Source organism: Diabrotica undecimpunctata, chromosome 5 (genome assembly GCF_040954645.1).
Source record: "Diabrotica undecimpunctata isolate CICGRU chromosome 5, icDiaUnde3, whole genome shotgun sequence".
NCBI classification, from domain to species: Eukaryota; Metazoa; Arthropoda; class Insecta; order Coleoptera; family Chrysomelidae; genus Diabrotica; species Diabrotica undecimpunctata.
In genome coordinates, this window is record NC_092807.1 from 100,470,081 (window position 1) to 100,490,889 (window position 20,809).

Genomic DNA, 20,809 nt, shown 5'->3' on the forward strand with positions numbered 1-20,809 from the left:
ATAGAACCTTTTGAATTAGATTCCTTCAGAAATATACTATAAAGAGCTTTTACGACTGTGTTTACAAGTTATCAAAAAAAACCCGCCTGAATAGTCGATATGTTCGTGATAGTCGGTATGTTCCAATAAAATTTGCTAAGGGCGAGCGGGCCCACCCGCATATCGATTTGCGGATACGGCCATGGGCGTATTAGCAACAGGGCTAAAGGAATTAAAAATTATTTACTATTTTAATTATAAAAAAATTACAATTAAGCTATTTTAAACACGTTTTAGAAGGAGACAACTTGGAAAACATCCACCTGCAGGCAAAGTTCATAAATAATTAGATTACTTTTAACAATAAACTATAAAAACCTGATCACCCAATGAGACCTGTAGTTTCTTTTTACACAGCTCCGTCATATAAACTTTTTCATAACGTTGGCGTATTTTTTAAATTCTTTTGTTGTTATTTCAGTTTTTTCGCGGTAGAAAATTAGTCATTATCTTGGAATTTTGCTCGATCTTCTGTCAGAATTTGTTCATAATATTCGACCCATAATTACGGGGATGTTAGAGTTACCTACGGCGTTCTTTTCTATCTGTTGTTCTACCTTTAATTGTTTCTAGGCTTCTTTATTTTTGCGGTACCCATAAAATTTACTTGGTTATGAAGGGCTTCATTCTGCATTTCATTTTTGGCTTTATTTAAGTTTTTTTACTTTTTTGTTTAAACTGTTTTACTGTCGCCGGTCGTAAAGGTGCTTTATTGATAGCCATTTATTATACACATCTTTCTTCTTCCCCACAAGATCATTTATTTCTTTATTCCACCATTCATTTCTAATCTTTTTGCTATCCACTTCTCCAATAGCTTCGTCAAGATCTTTCATGATTTCGTCGTACGTATGAATTGTTGGTTTGTCGATATTAGTGATTCTTTATCGGAATTTTTGTCATCATAAATTTTTTCTTAGTAAGACTAGTTTTATACTCTCTCTTTCTAATAGTCCAGTCGTCACAGAGTTGAACTCTAAAAATCATACATTTTGCAGAGAATATTAATTTTGGGACCCCAAAAAGGATGCAAAAAGTTTACCACTTTTACCCCTCGGGCTTCCTCGGAACTTCAAGTACAGTTACAGGTACTACAGCCCCAATTATGTCTACACAAGTATTTACATTTCAATTTTCCGTTGAATCTTTCAACCAGTCTGCCACCAAATGGTCCAGGTGGGTAAAGAGGCTGGAAGGGGCTTACAAGGTTTTTAAAATTCCAGACGAAATGAGATTACCTTATCTACTATACTACATGGGTTCTGAGGCCTACGACACCCTATGCGTCAAATTAGCCTCAGACGTACCTGAAGACAAGTCATACGACGATATTGTCAATTTAATGGATAATTTTTACAACCCTGCACCTCTCGAAATTGCAGAAATCTTCAGATTCCAATCAAAAAGACAAGCCGAAGGAAAAACAATACAAGAATACCTTCATTCACTACAAAAGTTGTCAATTAACTGCAATTTTTTAGTATAGTTCAAAGTTAAGTTCTAAGTTACACATAGTATAGTTCCAGGAGAGATATCGGTGCCTGAACCCAATTCCGTTTCACCACCTACAAATGTACAAGGACTTCTAAATGATACAATAGAGCCAACAGTACCTGAGGCTCACACTGAAGCTGAACTAGTGTTAAGACGTTCAAGTAGAGTACGTAAACATGTTCAGAGGATGAGGTTAATTACTTAAATAAGTAGTCCCCCAAGAATGTCGCTGATAGGACTGAAATGTCCGGTAGTTAGGTGCTTGTGGTCGGTAATAGCAAAAAAATCGGTCGGTGATAAGTGAGTATTTTTCAATGGTCGGTAAAGGGAGCATTTTAATGAAATTGTACATAATTATTAAAACATTTAAAAAAAAAAGAATTAAACTATGATATTATTTTTTATATATTACTAGCTGAATCGACTAGATTAAAACTTATCTTTAAAAATTATGCAAAGAAAAATAAAAATGTATTCTTATTATTGAATCTGCTTATAAGGAAAACCTTAAGTGGTCGGTAAAAGGTACAGTTACCTTACATTTTTTATTAGAAACATTTTTTTTCTAGGGTGTACAGATTCTTGGTAAATCAATTTTTTTGTGATTTTCCCCCTGCGAGGGAGGTTTTAGGCGGAAGCCCGGGTATAAAAGTGGTAAACTTTTTTGCATCTTTTTTGGGGCCCCAAAATTAATATTCTCGGCAAAATTTAGCGTGTTCGTATGATTTTTATAGGTTCAGTGGCATTTTCGTTTCTGACGACTGGAGTATATTTCAAGAATTCTAATTTCCCATCCTAGTGTACCTTATTTCCGTATTGTGACATGCTTGTTTTTTTTTACCAAATGATCTGATCTGTAACCCACAACGTCCGACTTCAGTATCCATTTATATTCCATTTGGATTGTGTAAATAACATCGTTATATAAAAATTTAGGGTGGCACCCTCCAATAGTTAGCGCAGGGAAAGTTAGTTATTGCTTTTTCGGGCATTTCAGAATATTGTCAAAATTTATTGCTTTAATATTGCCCCTGACATATCTATTATGAACAATTGTAAAGAAACCCAAAAATGTTGTATGGTCGTTACAGACCTTTATTCGTCATACTTATATAGTAAACTGTGCGGTAACTGTTACTATTATAGTGGATTTGAGGGGATAAAATTATTCAACAAGGTTGAGAATTAGCAAGTAATTATTAAAACAGTTTTAGTATAACGCGGGACCAAAGATAGTGTCACCTTAATTAGTCTCCACAATCAAAACATATTGAACTGTAACTGTATTAATAAAGTCAAATAAAGAACAAATCTTCTTCAAAAATAATTTGTTCTGTACCTAATTAATTAGTAATTTATGAGTACCTCCTCCTCCGAGGAGGAGGTTGCCAATCCTCTACCGGACGCGTCCCCAAGTGGCGGATAGGGGAATGCCTCCCAGATATGGGTGGTATCGGGGAAATGAAATACCCGACGCGGACCAAAACTGACAACAGTAGCGTCTGACCCAGAGTGGGCGGCTGCAAACAGCGTCTGAACCAGAGTGGGCGGCTGAACAATAGGTCCTCCAAAAGGGGGTTGTGGCGTTAGGCGTTAGCAACCTAGCACACTTAAAAAAATCCAAGGGCTAACGAACAATTGGCAGAAATGAAAAATTTTAAAATTAATCCCCGGGTGGCAATCCACACCTCCGAAGGAGGGAGCCCCATCGGATACGGGGGGGGGGGGCACTTCTGCTTTGAGTTCAACAAACGGCTTCGAAACTCAACCGAAGACAAAGACAGAGAAAACTAAGAATCGGCACATGGAATGTGCAGGGCTGGACAACAAAAGCCAGTGAAGTAACATCAGAATTCGAAAAGATGAATCTCGATATCCTCGTCACAACGGAAACAAAAAAGAAAGGAAACGGCACGGAAAGAATAGGGGAACTAATCCATTGTTGGAGCGGAGTAGAAAAGAAAGACCGCGCAAAAGCTGGAGTTGGAATTCTACTAAAGAAGAAATGGGAAAAATCTATAGACGATTGGGAACCCATAAACGAGAGAATTGCCAAACTGAAAATCAAGATGTATGGCAGAGAAATTATAATACTAGCAACATACGGTCCAACGGAAGACAGTCCAGCCAATGAGAAAGAACGATTTATCGAACAACTTCAGGAACAAATGGATAAGAGAAAACCTAAACAAGAAATAATAATAGTGGGGGATCTAAATGGAAGAGTCGGAAGAAAAGATAATGACAGAACAGTTGGTCCATTTGGAGAAGACACAATTAACGACAACGGAGAAAGATTGGTAGAACTATGTGAAGTAAATGATTTGAAAATTATGAACGGATTCTACAAACACAAAAATATACATAAGTACACATGGACTCAAGAGACAAGAAATCAAAGATCCATTATTGACTACATTATCATGAACCACAAAAGCTCCATCAAAGTGAAAGACACCAGAGTGAAAAGAGGGGCAGAGTGTGGAACAGATCACAAACTTGTGGTGGCATGGATGGAATTCCCCTATATCTGGACAAAACAAAAACATACATCGATTGTTACAACGGGAACGACAATAAACGAAAAGAGGCTCAAATTACATCTATTGCAGGAAGAATCAATAAAAGATTTATACAAAACGAACTAATTAAAAACGGAACGGAAAAGTTATTCCGCATGCTACATAGAATGTTCGAAAGAGGACTAAATGGAGAAGAAATACCTGCGGAATGGACACAAGCATACATCACATCCATACATAAAAAAGGAAACAGGAAAAAATGTAAAAACTATAGAGGAATTAGTATAATATCGTCGGTAGGTAGACTTTACGGGAAAATTATTAAGGAAAAACTAGAAACTGAAATAATAGGAAAAATTGGAGAAGACCATCTATGAATATCTATGCTTTACATATGATAGGTAAGGTCTAAAAAATACCGGAATAATAAAAAACATATATGATACAACATTATATATTGAAATAAAATTCACACTCAAATATCTTCAACAAAAAATATCTCATATAATGATTATCAAAATTTTGTTCTACGTACGTGAACCTTCAAAAATTAATGTTATATACAATATAAATTAAAATTTCAAATCAAAATTGTTGTTCTAAATCTCCTGATCAAAATATTTCTATCTTTTCTAACGCAATTAAAAAAAACTTTCTTAATAAAGAAAAACTGACGAATAAAAAAAAACTATCTCTCTGATGATGAAAGCTAAACTCTCATTCCTACATACCTATCCCACTTTTTTCTCCTCCAATCAGAGTTCGTCACACTTATCCCCATCTACCGTTTAGATAACAAACAACAATTTTACCTGCAATTATAAATTTCCTAAAAACTATTAACATGCTAATCGGTTTCTACAAAATCTTAAGAACTAACGGAGAAATATAATTTCTTAATATTCTATTCTATTGTCTTATTCACTGTACAAGTCCATTTGGAAAACCCGCTCGCATTGTTCATAACTTCACTTAAGCTCACTCACGTCACTCGAATATATTTTACAAAGAAAATAATTTATGCATATCTTAAATTTTGTTTACTACAGGTCATCCAGGATAATCGACTTTCATTTCTTCGAAAAATCTTTTATAGTTTATTAGTTGAATTATTTGAATTATTATATTTTGTACTTTGAAATATATTAAGAGCAAACCAATATTATTTTTAATTTTACATAGCTTAACAACTTTCCAGGGTATCTTGAAAATTTATTTAAATGGTCTATTTAGTAATTTTTAATTTTATCTTTGGCTGATAAAATGAATCATAACAATAGATTTCACAAAAATGGAGTTAATATGGACAGAAAAATCATCGGGGGCTAAGACTCCATTAGAGTGTCTAATGATGCACATAAATCTGATGAAAGATTAGTTTGATGTTGACTTTTGGCCCACAAAGTTAGTTTGGTGTAACATTTCTCTTCCACAGTTAGCTAGGCGTTACATTTGTCGAACAAAGTTATTATGGCGAGAAATTCAGCGCGTATTTGAGATTAAATTTGGTATTCAACGTATACCCGTTAGATGTTGACCCAATCTGTCGATATGGTGTAATCATTTAATATTACAATCGTGTATGTAACAATAATATCGAACATTAATAAAATAAATATAGATAGCTGTAATTTATCTTGATTTTTAAAATTAGTTGTGCACACTGAATACGGTGGCATCATCGATGTCGAAAATTTGTTGTAATTAATTTAAACAGATATAAATAAAAAGATAAAAATAACGGCGTTTGTTTGGCTCTTGCTGTGAGGATATACATATATATTTTACTTTCTGCTGCTTTGTTTAACCTGTGTCTAAACATTTGTCCGCGTTTTGATGAATAGCTATACACCTTTTTATGTAATTAGGCGCGACATTAAAGATTTATGTGATTGTGCATCGATTTTATTTATTTTTTTGATATTATTAGCTTCGGAATCTATATCCATTCGCCATCTGACTATTTATTTACATTTAAATTTTTCACCCACTTTGACAGTTCTTTGGAAGTGCAAGAATCTATCTTCTACCGGGTCGAAGAAGAGTTCTGTTCACTTAACCACCAATGCTTTATTCATAAATGATTGTTACTGCCTTGAAGTTAAATTTCTACCTTGTTCGTAACAAGTCATTGAAAAGAATCTTTATTTTTTAAATACTCTGTTTGCTATAGAGCTTGTTTCATTGGGAAACAAAAATACTTAAATGGTGAATAGGGATCACTGAGACTCTAACGCTTTTTATAATCAATTCTGCTCATTTCTTTCTGAATCCATAACTTATGAACCACCCTGTATATATGTTATTTTTGGTATTTGGTACACACATTCTCAATTAAAAAAAAAAATATAAAGTAAGTGTGACCTTGAAACAATACCCTTTTTATTGAAATTTTCAAAATCCGTTTGCATATAAAGAGCATTCAAGCAAAAGTCCAAATTTGCCAGTTTAGAGTTAGGCATAGAAATGTTAATAATATCTGCTTTTTAATTTCAGAGTTTTACACAAGAAGAATTAGCACTTGCATTATCCTCTTGTATGAACTTCGCCGCTGGATCACACAATATCCCAATTATATTCATCAAAAATGTGTCTTATTCTAGCCTCACAACACTGCTAAATCTTTATAACAAGATTTGACATACTCAGCAATTACCCAGACTGTGGCGTGAATCAATTATCATATCAATAAAAGAATATGATCTACCCTCAAACCTAACAAAATCATACATACTTATCTCTCTAACCTGTTTATTATGTAAACTGTTTGAGAAAATGATTAATTCAAGATTAACATGGCTTCTCGAAAAATATGCAATAATTGACGCAGCGCAATCCGGTTTCAGACGTCACCGTTCAAGTCTTGACAATTTAGTGCTATTACAAACACAAATACCTTCCGATATTTCAAATAACCAAGATCTGATCGTTACTGTCTTTGATATAGAAGGAGCTTTCGATACTATCTCACGCCAAGCCATCCTTGGAAAACTTCGTCAATACAATTTCACATTCAATCAATTCTCTATTAGAATACAGTAAACATGAAACCTCAAACCTTCTTATAAGGCAACACTTCGAAGAAATCATAAGCAAGAACCAATTACAAAAATTTATGTATACAGATGCCTTCAAAACCGAAGCAGGCGTTGGATATACCGTTAACAATTATGATGAAATAATAAAATCATTTTTTTTACCCAATTTATGCAGCGTATACAGTGGAGAACTTTATGCGATACTAGAAGCTTTTAAAAAACTAATAATAGATGATAAAAACCAAGCAATATGCACCGACTCCCTGTCGTCACTACACTCGATAAAAAGTCTATACTCTCAGCATCCCTTAGTTCAAGAAATCCATAGGATTTACAGTGCACTCGCTTTTCAAGGTGTAAATATCAGGATCATCTGGCTACCATTCCATACCGGCATCCCCGGTAATGAAAAAGCAGACCAAGCAAACTTCTTGTGGAAATAGTCAACCCTCAAAAGCCCAACATATTCAAATCCGTAATGACCTAAAGCAAATATTCAAGCAACAACAGTATCATACCTGGCAAACCCACTGGAACACAATCAAGTGTGCATTACATGAGATCCGGCAGACTGTTGAAAAATCTGAACTTCCAACAATCTCTACAAAAGAAAAAGCTGTCACCCGAAGATTAAGAATAGGACATACCCGACTCACACATGAATACTTAATGAAGTCCGAGCCGAAGGCCAATTGCCAAATCTGCTTAAGTGTATTAAATGTGAAACACATCCTGATCGAGTGTCCCCGGTACGCAAAACACAGAATGCAACATAAACTTAAGTCAAATATCAAAGACATTCTAAACTCACCCAATCAAGTCTTTAACCTAATTGGTTTCTTGAAAGACATTCAGTTGTTCAACAGAATATGACCCCTTGTTTTCCATGTACTTTACTTTTAACTTATTTCTTCTTCTTCATGTGCCTTGTCCGTTCCGAACGTTGGCAATCAACATGGCTATTCTGACTTTGTTTACGGCAGATCTGAATAGTTCAGCAGATGACAATCCGAACCATTGCCGCAAGTTTTGGAGCCACGAGTGTCTTCTCCTCCCTGGACCCCTTCTGCTGTCTATTTTCCCTTGAATGATCAGTTGTAGTACTCTATATTTATTATGTCTCATAACGTGACCCAAGTATTCCAACTTTCTTTTCTTTATACTTATTCCTACCTCTCTCTCTTTACCTATCCGGCGTAGTACCTCTTCGTTGGTCACGTGCTCAGTCCAGGATATACGTAATATACGTTGGTAAGCCCACATTTCGAAGGCCTCTACTTTTTTCATCAATGTTGCGGTCATTGTCCACGCCTCCATTCCATATAACAAAACCGGGAATACATAACATTTCAGAAGTCGAATTTTGAGAGGTAGGGTGAGGCTTTTAGAGGTGAAAATTTGCTTCATGCTAGTGAACGATGCTCTTGCCTTTTCTACTCTTATACGTATTTCCTTCGCTTGATCCCAATTTGACTTAACTGGTGTTCCCAAGTAGATGTACGAATCCACGTGTTCAATTCTTTCATTGTCTAATATCAGTTGCTGTGGTGGTTGTTGGGTTTTGCTCACTAACATCCATTTGGTTTTTGTGATATTTAGTCTGAGTCCGAATTGTGCACTTGTTTTTTGTATCTTACTCATTAGGCAACTCAGTTCCTCCATGCTACTTGCTAGAATCACAGTGTCATCAGCATACCTTATGTTATTAATTATTTCTCCATTTATCTTTATGCCTTCTGTGCTTTCCTCCAGCGCTGTCTTAAATACTTCTTCTGAGTATATATTAAAGACAATAGGAGACAAGATACAATCCTGTCGTACCCCTTTCTTGATCTCAATTTTATTGATCAATGTAGATCCTACTTTCAATTTAGCTGTTTGGCCCCAATAGAGACTCGCTATTGTTCGAATGTCTCTGTAGTCGACTCCGATCTTATGGAGAACTTCAATTATCTTTCCGTGCTTTACGTTATCGAATGCTTTTGCGTAGTCTATAAAGCATATGTACACGTCTTTGTTCATATCTCTGCAGCGCTGGATGAGTACCTGTAGACTAAAAAGTGCTTCTCTTGTCCCAAGAGAATTCCGAAACCCAAACTGCGAATCTCCAATGTTATCCTCTCATTTTTTGCATATTCTGTTGTAAATAACCTTGGTGTATGCCTTCGAAATGTGGTTAATTAGACTTATCATCCGATGTTGATCACAAGACTTTGCTTTTGGTTTTTTCGGTATGGCAACAAAAGTTGACTCTAGCCAGTCTTCAGGAAACTCCCCGCTGTTATAAATATTGTTAAAGAGTCTGACGAGTGAGTCTAGAAATTAACTGTTTGTTTCGCACAGCATTTTCAATACTTCCCCGTATACGTTTTAACTTATAACGTAGTGATAAAACTGTTGTATTATTTAGTCATAGGTTCTAAGCTTATAGATTAACTGTAGCAATTAGTAACATGTGCTTTTTGTAATTATTGTACACAATATTGTTTGTGTCAATGGTCTTTGCAACCGAGACACATTAATTTAAATAAAAAAAATCACAATTCTTAATTATTACTTATCTATTCTTAATTAAATTGAAATGCACCTTTAAACTTAGGTTTTGTGCTCTTTTCAAATATGCAAACGAAAGTTGACAAATTTAGTACACAGGGTATTGTTTCAAGGTCACAATTACCTTATATTTTTTGTTAATCCGGACCTGGAATTTTGTTGTGACTAGTATCTTCTGTATTCTGCGTTCTGAATGAGACATATTTGTACCAACTAACAAAAATGTACAGGGTGATCGTAACTTATGGATTCAGACAGCAATAAGCCTATAAAACACCCTGTAACTTGGTTATATAAACCTTTAGAGCCAATAAATTTGGTATATCTGATATCTATTGACCATTTAAGTATTTCCGCTTCCCACCTTATACACCGCTTATTTCCGCTTAAACACCTTGTATAATTAACGCTTCATATGTGCCAGAACTCCCAAAACTACAAAATCTTATTAAATTATTTAAATTTTGATCGAATAATGATGGCGTATACGTCATTTGCTGATTATAACGCCAATATAATAATACTTCAGATGTGTGGGCTTGTTTCGGATGATTACACTCACAGCTTATTTATTATTTTTTCGCAAATAATACCCTTCTGATTATTAAATCAACTCGTGTGACAGACGATATTTTTTCTTGATAATCGTACATTATTTATGAAAAGAAAGCGGCTGAACACCGTTGGGCTTGGTCTGGTTGCCGGTTCTCGAGATATACCTATATATGTATACACGCGTACGTAACCGATTTTGACATTTCCGACTAATGGAATCAACATGAAATAACATAATAATAAAGTGCTTTATTTATATACCATTCGAGTATCTTTTTTTACGGGAAATTGTACGAATCAATCGTTTTCGACACAAGGAACTAACTTTGTTACGCTCCAATTTGTTTTGCTAATGTATTCCTGACATTCTGTAGGTATTATTTGATGAGTTTTTAATACAATTAGAACCACAACATAAAAACTGTATTTCCTTCTTCTAGCTGTCATTTAATAAAAATTTAATTTGTTTGATTTATACACCAGGATTGATAAATGAGAAAAAAATTATGATAAAGATATTTTGTGATTTGATTAAGTTAAGGTAAAATATTTGCTAGAAAGATGATGATGGTGAAGAGTGTTTAAATTAAAATTCCCTTTTTGATAGATAATAGAGATACTAGGCAAATATGCACAGAGGATATTTTGCATATTTTATGCAACAGTTAGCGTAAGGAATATGGCAAGACAAACAAGTACGTATTCTTCAAGTACGTATTTTACATATTTTACATATTTTACAAGTACGTATTCTTCAAGTACTTGGCAATACTTAAAGAGCAGCAGCTACATCGTTATCATTACAGACAAGTCTAAGAGCTCTTACCAGACGATCTACCGGTTAGGTTGGATTTTAGTGAAACGTTGTAAGAAAGGACAGCCCTCAAAAATGCATTCTTTTTACGGCTGAGGCTACCTTTACACGGCAAGGTATGTTTAACTCCCATAATGCACACTGCTGGTGTGATGGGAATCCACAAGTCAAAACGGTATCACATTACCAACACTCATTTGGGCATTAATGTTTTGGGCAGCAACGTGAGGTAACAAATTAATAGGTAACATATTTGACCTGGAAATTTAAATGGTGATACGTACCTTGATTTTTAAGCAATCATTTATTCAAAATATTAGAAGATTTAACGTTAAACGGTCGAAGATCTTTATTTTTATGCACGATGGAGCTCCACCTCACTTTGATAGGTGTCGTAATTGGTTGAATAACCATTTTCCGAATCGATGGATTGGCAGAGGTATACACAAGTGGCCAAAATTTCTTTAAATTTTACAAAAATTATCGTTTTACCAAAAACACTCGTCTCATGATCGTGATTTATATAGTGTATCAGTACAATTCCATTTTTATTTTATTGTTTTATATTTCCGCTTAATATTTTATGTATTTCTCACTCTATATATATATTACCATAATTATTTAATAAAATATGGAAACAGATTCTATCAGTCAACAGTCAACGACCCAATTGGAAGCGTTTAGTACAGTTTCGTGCGTCTTCCAGTGTTTACTAGTGACTTCAGGTAGTTGTTACTAAGGTGATATTGTTTAATTGTCGGAGAGGAAGACATCAGTGTCGATTCAACAAAAATGGCACCAAGAAATCCAAAACGTGTTGACTGGTCGCCTGGAAAGAGAGCCCAAGCAATTATCCGTCGAGAAGAAGGTTACACATATCAAGAAATAGCAAATAAATTGAGTGGGGCGCTACAAAATTAGGTGTAATGAAAGTTTGTAAACGTTATCATAACACTGGAACGACAAAATCAGCAAAAAGAACAGACAGAAAATCGAAAGTTCGTCGCAGATCCGCAGAAGAAATTAATACTTTTGTCAAATCAACTGGCTTACAAATATCGGACTGCACTAGCAGAATAAAAAACAGAGGCAAAAACTCATTGATTGTACTTTGGTACACAGAGGGTGGACAGAAGAACAGTGGAGTAAGGTAATTTGGAGTGACGAAACCAGAATCTCGATCTTTGGGAGTGACGGAGTGAAGTTTGTTCGCCGCCGACCGGAGTAAGACCTTTTGCCCCAGTGTACTACGGTACCCCAGTGTACTATGAAGTATCCTGTGAGGGTCATGATATGGGCTTGTATGACCACTAATGGAGTTGGACGTTTACCAGTAATAGAGGGCAATATTAATCTTCTCATTGCGCCGTCTCCTTTCGAAGGTTGGCGATCCACATGGCAATTGTAGTTTTGGAAACTGCTGAGCGAAAGATCTCTGCGGATGAGCGGTCGAACCATCTGCTTAGGTCTTTCAGAAACGAGTTCTGGCGTCTTCCTACTGATCTTTTGCCCTGTACTTTTCCTTCAAGTATAACTTGAAGTAATTCATATCTTTCGCCTCTCAGCACATGACCCAAGTATTGCATTTTCCTCTCTTTGATTATTCTTAGTAATTCTTTTTGTTTACACATGCGACGAAGTACCTCAACATTAGTAACTCTTTGTACCCATGGAATCCTCAACATTCGTCTATATATATACATCTCAAAGGCATCTATTCTTTTTTCTATTTCAGAGTCCATTGTCCAACTTTCACAGCCATACAGTAAGACAGAAAAAACGTAACATCTGATCATTCGGATTCTAAGCTGTAGACTAAGGTCTGATCTTGTAAAAAATGTTTTAATGCTCATGAATGTTTTCCTTGCTTGTTCGATTTTTGATAGGATTTCTTTTTTTGGATTACACTGACTATTGATATTTGTTCCCAAATATTTTATGGAATTTACCTGTTCTATTATTTGACTCTTGGCACACACCTGTACGTTTATTGGTGTCTTTGAAAATACAATGCAAAATGCAATATTAATGCCCTAATTAAAAATATCAAGAAGAGACACTGCAAGCCAAACTGCTGCCGACTATCAGAGAGTTGTTTGCAGGGGATGCCTAACAATGCATCTTCCAGTAGGATGGAGCGCCTTGACATATGACTTCCATGGAATGGTTGAGAAACCATGACGTTACTGTCCTGCCTTGGCCTGAAAATAGTCCCGATCTAAATGTAATAGAAAATTTATGGTCAATGCTGAAAGTGTTAGTATCAAGCCGAAACCCAACTAACAAGAGAAAACTGATAGAAGCCAGAAGTTTTGGCTCGTGTAGTAAACTCCATGCTCACAGAATCGAGTCTGTCCTAAAAAACAAAGGTTATCCAACCAAATACTAATTTTCTTGATAATAACCATTGCACCATTTTTTAAAATATATCTACTAATTGCTAGCGGATATTGTTTTATTTATTTTTAAATTTTTAGAGGGTTTCTCCTTTTAAAATAGAAGCATAAAACGATGCAATAAAATTATAAACTTATAAATAACATAGTTTTGCGAAAAAGAGGAACGCTGATAACAATACTAAAATTTGTGTAAAGTTTCCAGAATTTTGGCAACTAATGTAGAAGCTACGATTCATTGGCCTCGCCGGTCATGCGATTTTAATCCTTTTTTAAGCTAGCCTAATTTTAACCATTTTTAGGTTATGTATACTCAATCTACGAGTCTATAAAAAATACAAGTTTCTTTTGGGCAGGGGTGGTGGTAGGAGGGCGGGGGGCTAAAATTGCGCTGAGCCTTATTTTTTAATCACACAAAATGTAAAAAAATGAAAAAAATTGAATTCTGGGAGTGGGGGCATTTTACCTATTTTCACGGGGATACCCTTTGTGATAACTACTTTATCGCTTTGGAAAAATTTATTTAATTTCACAAATTTTGGTAAAACCCATTCCAAAAGTAGCTAAAAAAATTCCATTTCAATTGATCCAGTAATTTTAATTTTATTTTGCTTACGTTACGTGAAGACGTTTAGCATCCGAGAAATGTTTGTTTTTTAATCAGATCCTTAATTTTATGAAAAAACTTAGTCGACTTTCACCAATTTACGAAACACGTAAGTGTATACAATTCCTAAGGTTCTAAAATAAAAACAACTAGTCCCCTCATTTAGAATCAGTACAGATTAAATAAACGGTCTGTACTTTAGGAAGATATCCTCGATGTCAAAGAGTCGTTTAAAAACAAGGGCGTCGTTGTCATTATAAAGAAAGAACTCTACACAAAGCGAGGTTCTCAAATTAACTTGTAGTGGTTGTTTTATAAAACAAACGGGTAGGCCATTAAAATGTACATAATAGCGCCCAAGAAAGCAAATACAAAAACACAGACGCCAGATATACACTTTTTATTTCAGAAAGTGAATCTTTAATTAATGATCACTTTAAAATAACTAAATTACTTCAAAAATAGTGGATCAAGGATCACTTGGATATTCCTGAAAGCGCAATATAAAGAACAGATAAAAAGAAATAATTAAACCAAAATAGTGAAGGTAAAGAAGGATATAAGATATACAACGCGGAAGTCGTTATAGGTCACTAAAGAAAAAAAAAACAAGTGAAAAAATCTTATACAGGTTTTTGAAGGTTTCTAAAATGCATGTGAGGCATATATGATGTCAAATCCTTAAAGACGTACATCTGACATTGCTTTTTTTTTTTAATAATCATATAAAGTGAAAAAATCATTTTTTTGTCTATACACGTAATTCGCACAGTACTGTTTTTGCAGTACTGTGTAATTAGAATTAATGGAATCATAGAATGTTTTAATGAAAAAACAGTTTATTTGGAAAAAAATTATATTTTAACAAAACTATTAAAGTAAAAGGAAAGACAGTTAAGATTTGATTAATTGAATTCCACAACATATCTGTGGTGTCAAACGTGAAATCAAATCTTAACTGTCTTTCCCTTTATTTCGGTATACTCTTTATCAGTACTAGAAACCAATTCGCCAAGGATTTTGCTTAGTTGAGGAGATATGTTGTGGAATGCAATTTTAGATTCCCCATTTCTCTAATTACATCTTTATCAACGTCTGCTTTGCTTTGCAATTCTTAGAAGGTACAGATTAAAGCAAAAATCTGAATTTGGTTTTGACAATTAAATCTTGGGATTTCGACATATAAAAGTAAACTTACATCATTTAGTAGGAAACATGTCCCACTTAGGCTGCAATTACTGCTTTTACCCGTTTTGGCATTAACGATTCTACGAGCTTTGTCTACAGACATCCTCTCATCTCGAATCCAAACCTGACTGACACAATGTTCATTTTGAGGGAAAGGTAAGGGATTTTTATTTCGAATAGGATGAGCATGTGTGTGTACCAATTTAGGATCTTTCGATCCTCTTCAAGTTAGTTTTGAATGTGTTGTTTGTTGTAAAAAGCAAAACAGTCCGAAAAATACACTATGGTAGTGAAGTGTGTAGTGGAGCATCTTCGCATCTGAGAAACCAAACCTGAATGGCGGCTTTTATTATTTGAATTTTTGTAATACACTCGATTTTGCGCAGTCTACCTTTGCAAATGGCCCTAAATTTTCAATGGGGGTTGAGGTCTGGAGAATTACGGGTCAATTTAAAACATTACTCTTTTTATTTGGGAAAAATTCCATCATTTGCTTTGACTTGTGACAGGGGGCAGAGTCCTGTTGAAGAATCGCTCCTCCTTGGGGCTGACATTTTTGGAGTTATGTGCCAACATGGATTTGTATTTTTGGCTGTTCATCATGCCTTCGATTGGTATAAAAGATCCAACCCCTATGTATGAAAAACATCCCCAAAACATCTTTTTGGCTGGATCTTTTACGGTTTGATCAATGTGAGGTGGTGTAAGGTTTTCATTACGAATTTCGACAGCTGTCCGTGAACTATAAAGTGAGTTTCATCTGTAAATAGGACTTTTTTCTAGCCGTTTACAGTCCAATTAGAGTATTTTTGGTCCACAATAGCCTTTGTTTCTTCATTCGTTTAGTTAGAAGCTGTTTTTTCTGTGGACGCATTGCCCTTCTACCATTCTCCAGAAATCTTTTCCGAGCAGTTGAGTCATGAATGTTCAATTTGCTCTTTCGAAGTAAAAATCTTTAATCTGCTGGTGTTGTTTATCTATTTCTTCAGCATTTTCCTAACATTTCACATCCATTGATCCCATTTCTCGTTTAAAAATCTTGCTCAATACCCCTGACTCACTCCAAAAGTTCTTGCGATTTCTCTTTGTGACATAGAAGTGTGTTCACTTAACGTGATCATCTTTTCACGCTTCCTATGCGTAGTATCAATGACGGAATTAAACGAAACAAACTCACTAATTACCGAAAACAACACAAAAAAGGCAGAGAAAAGTAAGGTTATGTTTTCAATGTTTGGTCAGTTGTAAATGTGTGGACAGTGCTGACAACTGTGAATGTTGAAAAAAGTCATAATAATTCCATTAATTCGCACAATACTCTATTAGCTCAAACTCAGTCTGTTTCTGGCATTTATAGTCTAATTTGTTTATATAGTTAGTTCTATTTCTTTGCTTATCTTATGAACACTTGGTCTTTAAAATAATTTTAACCAGGTTACCAGACATATTACGCTCCATATTTTTCTCAACACACGAAATAAATTTTGTTTTTTTTTATATTGCTGAGAGATATTTGACTTATCTATATGGAAACATGTATATTTTTGGTGTTTTCATATATTTATCCGACATCATAAACACTCTCTATAAAAGCATAAACCCCTAGATAACAAATACCTTTCTGATTCTAGATAATATAAAAATAGGATTTACCTTTTCACATTACGTGCCGCCAATGCTGAAATCTTTCTATCAGGTCTTTGTTGTTGTTTTTATGTTAGGGATTAAGAAAGCATTACTAAACACGTGTTTTTTAAACAAACATATAGTAAGTTTAGTACCACGATAAAATATACAAGTTATTCTTGTCTCTACCGATTCTGACCTCAGCTTTACTTTTTTCACGAAAGGAGAATAAAAATTAAAATACTATAATGTATTAGGCTATTGATTAAGTACTTTAGAAATGAACTACATCGTTAAAGGTTTTATTGTTTCATACGATCATTTGACCCCCAAATATGAAAAAACGGCGGAGTGCTACAATCTAAGGGGGTGCATTTGGGCCAATTCTATGCAGTCTTCGTACATATATACCTAGAGAAAATTAGTTCAAAATTTAATTTCTTATTGTAATGTCACTTTTTAAAGTTAAAAATACTTTCTTTTTGACAAAAATAAATGCAAAAACGAAGCAAAATAACAGAAACACACGCGTTTTTCATTTTTTGTCCCATAACTTTTTTCCACGGGGAATAGGCATAGGCATTTCGCATTGCTTTACATAAATGAAACTTTTATCCATCCTCTTCAAAATGATATTTGATAGACGTCTTTAGGATTAATAGTATCCGAGATACAATTTTTCAGTCATTTTTTCTGTGACTCTTTTATGCTTATACTTATACCTCTGTGGAAAGAAGTTATGTGGCAAAAAAGGAAAGTGGCGTGTGGTCCTGTTTTTTTTTTCTTGTTTTTTTTGCATATATTTTTGACAAAAATATTATTTTTAACTGTAAAAAGTGACATTTCGATAAGCAATTTTTTGTAAATGTATATGAACGAAAACTGCACAGAATTCACTCAAATGCAAAAACGCACCCCTTTAAATTGTAGCATTCAGCAGTGTTTTCATACTTGGGGGTTCATTGACCATATGAAACAATAAAACCCCTTTAACGTTGTAGTTCCTTTTAGCCATATATTTTTTAACATAATCAATAGCCTATGCTTATATTATTGTTCGGAAGCTATTTTCTTGTGGCATTTTAATGTTATTTACTATCTTTAGTCCTATTTACAATCTTCATACGAGAGAAAAGTAATGAAGACTAACATATCAAAACAGAAAACTCTATCTACAAAAAACATGTACAGTTTAAAGGGTCGAAATATCATTATCATCAATATCACTGCCCACTGTCGTCGAAGACTTCTTTGTTACTACACACGACGATGCTAAGATTCGACGCTGTTCTTCTTTGCTTAGATTGAATTTTGTCTTTACAATAATATATATTTCCTTTATTACGGCTTTAATTAATTGGCCAGCTAACTCTATATTTCCTATATAAACGGTGAGCATTAAATTAGCTCAACACCTATGAACGTAAGTTCTTTATTTATGTTTAAAATTCCAAGATATAATATAATGCATAAGTTGGTGCTATCACGAAGCAATTTGAAAAAATTGGACGAATCACGTTAATGATTTATTATCGATAAATGTTAAGGTTTTTTAATGTTGCCAAATCACTTATTGCTTTAATGATTAATGTTTAATTGCATATTTTGTAGAATAAACAGAAATAAAATAAAGATAATTATATAAGTATATAAGAATCAAATTAGATTACATGTATTCAAAATGAACATAATAAAATACTAAAAAAGGCAGTTATAAAATAAATAAAATAAGAATAAATAGAATGGAATAAATAGAGTAAAATGCTAGTTCACGAAAATGTTATGGAAAAAGTACTTTGACAGTTTATTAAATGACGCATTTCACAGAAAACCAGTTCAGCCAACGAAAACAGTAATGGTCACTAAAATAACAAATAAGACGGATGCGTGAATAAATTGCAAAATCCGATAATCAAGTTTGGTTTTATGCAATGCAGATCAACAACAGATGCAATTTTTATTATAAGGCAACTAATTGAATAATACAGAAGCAAACGGTCATAATATGGTACATTGATCTTGAGAAAACATATGATAGAGTTCCTGGAGAGTATGTGAAGGTTGTGAGAGACATGTATGAGAGAGAAATAACTAGTGATAGGACAGGTGTGAAAGAGACTGATACAATTTATGTGAAAATCGGATTGCATCGGGGCTCGGTGCTTAGTCCTCATATATACTCATTAGTTTTGCATTAGATAACGGAGAAACTACAGGGTAACATTCCCTGACGAATTAAAGTATCCCGATTATGTAGTGTTACTAGGAAATACTAACACTACATAAATATGATACGTATATAAGATTAATACATGTAAACTTATCTACAGGTGTCGTTTTTACTGTGAGACATTTAATTTAAATATTTTTTGGATACATGAAATAATTGTTATATATAATATAATGTTTTATATGATATGAGTTCACGAAAAATATGAGGAATGGGTACAAAACGTACAAAAGACAATTTAATATAAAAATCTTACCTGTGGTTTGAAAGCATTCGGAACATTTGGTGGTCCTCCATATTCATCCATTGGTGCCTGAAAAAGAAAGTATGTCAATTTTAAACAGACAACTGATAATTGGATATATTATTGAGCACTAAAATATTTAAATGAAGTATAACAGAACATTGGACATTTTTTTTATTAACATCTAAGATTTTTTACAATCTGTTTCAGAATAAAAACAATAAGTAACATTGTTTGTCTTTACAATGTCAGAGAGATTGGTAAGGTCCAGTGACCAAAGCATCAGAACACAAATACTAAAAGCGGCACAGGTCACAATGGCGGGGCACTGTTGAAGGCGTAGCTTCCACTACTGTAGGCACTGTCAGGAACGGTTTGATAGGTCCAAGGGATCATATCGCTTCAATATCTTCGGTTGTTGGTTGTTTAGAAGATTGTATGCAAGGATGTTAGGTATGCGTATGCACGCGCAACCTGTTTTGATATTGTTCAAAAAATCTTTTGCAATCCACTTGCTTTCATACATATACAAGGATTTCCACAGTTTTCACTGTATTCCTTCACTCAACCGTTTTCTCCAATTTTTCCTGTTTAGCCAGTCCCCTTCCTGTAGGTTTCTTCTACTCATTGCTTCATTTCACTTGCTTTCATTTGACGTTAAAAACTATCAGAAATATTAAAGCACAAATCTGTATTGTTTACACAATCTACGGTAAGCAGATCGAAAATACAAAAAATTAACCCATGTGGGAGATGCAGCAAAGCATTGTAGGCCAAAATTAATGAAAATATTCAACAAAACATAATTTTGGCGGCAGTAGAAAATCCACACTGTACAGTGCGAGAATTACTATCTTATTATCATCATGTTATTATCTTCAATTATTATCTTCAATATCAAAAAAAGGTAAAATACCATCCTTATAAAGTGCATCTTATCCATGACTTGGCTGAAGACGACTTTGACCGAAGAACTGAAGTCCGCGAGTATATGATGAACCAACCTAACAATTTCCTTGATAACGTTTTATTTTCGGACGAGGCAACGTTTCATTTAAACGGTCATGTTAACCAAGAAAACACCCGTTATTGGTCTGATGAATATCTACATTGGATGCAAGTGTCCCATACGCAAAGACAACAAAAAACGAACATATGGGCTGGTATTGTGAGAAATACAATTATTGGTTCATATTTTTTTGATGAAAATTTAACACGAACATTATATCTGGATTTCCTACAAAATACATTAATTCCTGATCTGATCCAGCTTTTCCAAATACCCACTAACTTAGACCGCAGAATCTAGTTTCAACAAGATGGTGCACCACCACATTTCGCAGTAACTGTGAGCGAATTTTTAAACAGAACTTTTCCATAACGGTGGATAGGAAGAATTCGGATTCCACTGGCCCCCTAGATCACCTGATTGGAACCCATTAGATTTCTTTTTATGGGATTATTTAAAATCTAAAGTCCATACAAACAGACCTGGTAATATCC

The 20,809-nt window shown here is 34.2% G+C and overlaps 1 protein-coding gene across 6 annotated transcripts in view; it reads right to left on the reverse strand.

Moving 5' to 3' along the window:
- RhoGAP19D (Rho GTPase activating protein at 19D) overlaps positions 1-20,809 on the reverse strand; it is a 517,193-nt gene that overhangs the window by 440,489 nt on the left and 55,895 nt on the right. For all 6 annotated transcript variants that reach the window (XM_072532354.1, XM_072532351.1, XM_072532352.1 and 3 more), the window contains exon 2: positions 19,319-19,375. In XM_072532354.1, the coding sequence (XP_072388455.1) occupies positions 19,319-19,369 (51 nt within the window). In that variant the 5' untranslated portion in view covers positions 19,370-19,375. The remainder of the gene's footprint in view (positions 1-19,318; positions 19,376-20,809) is intronic.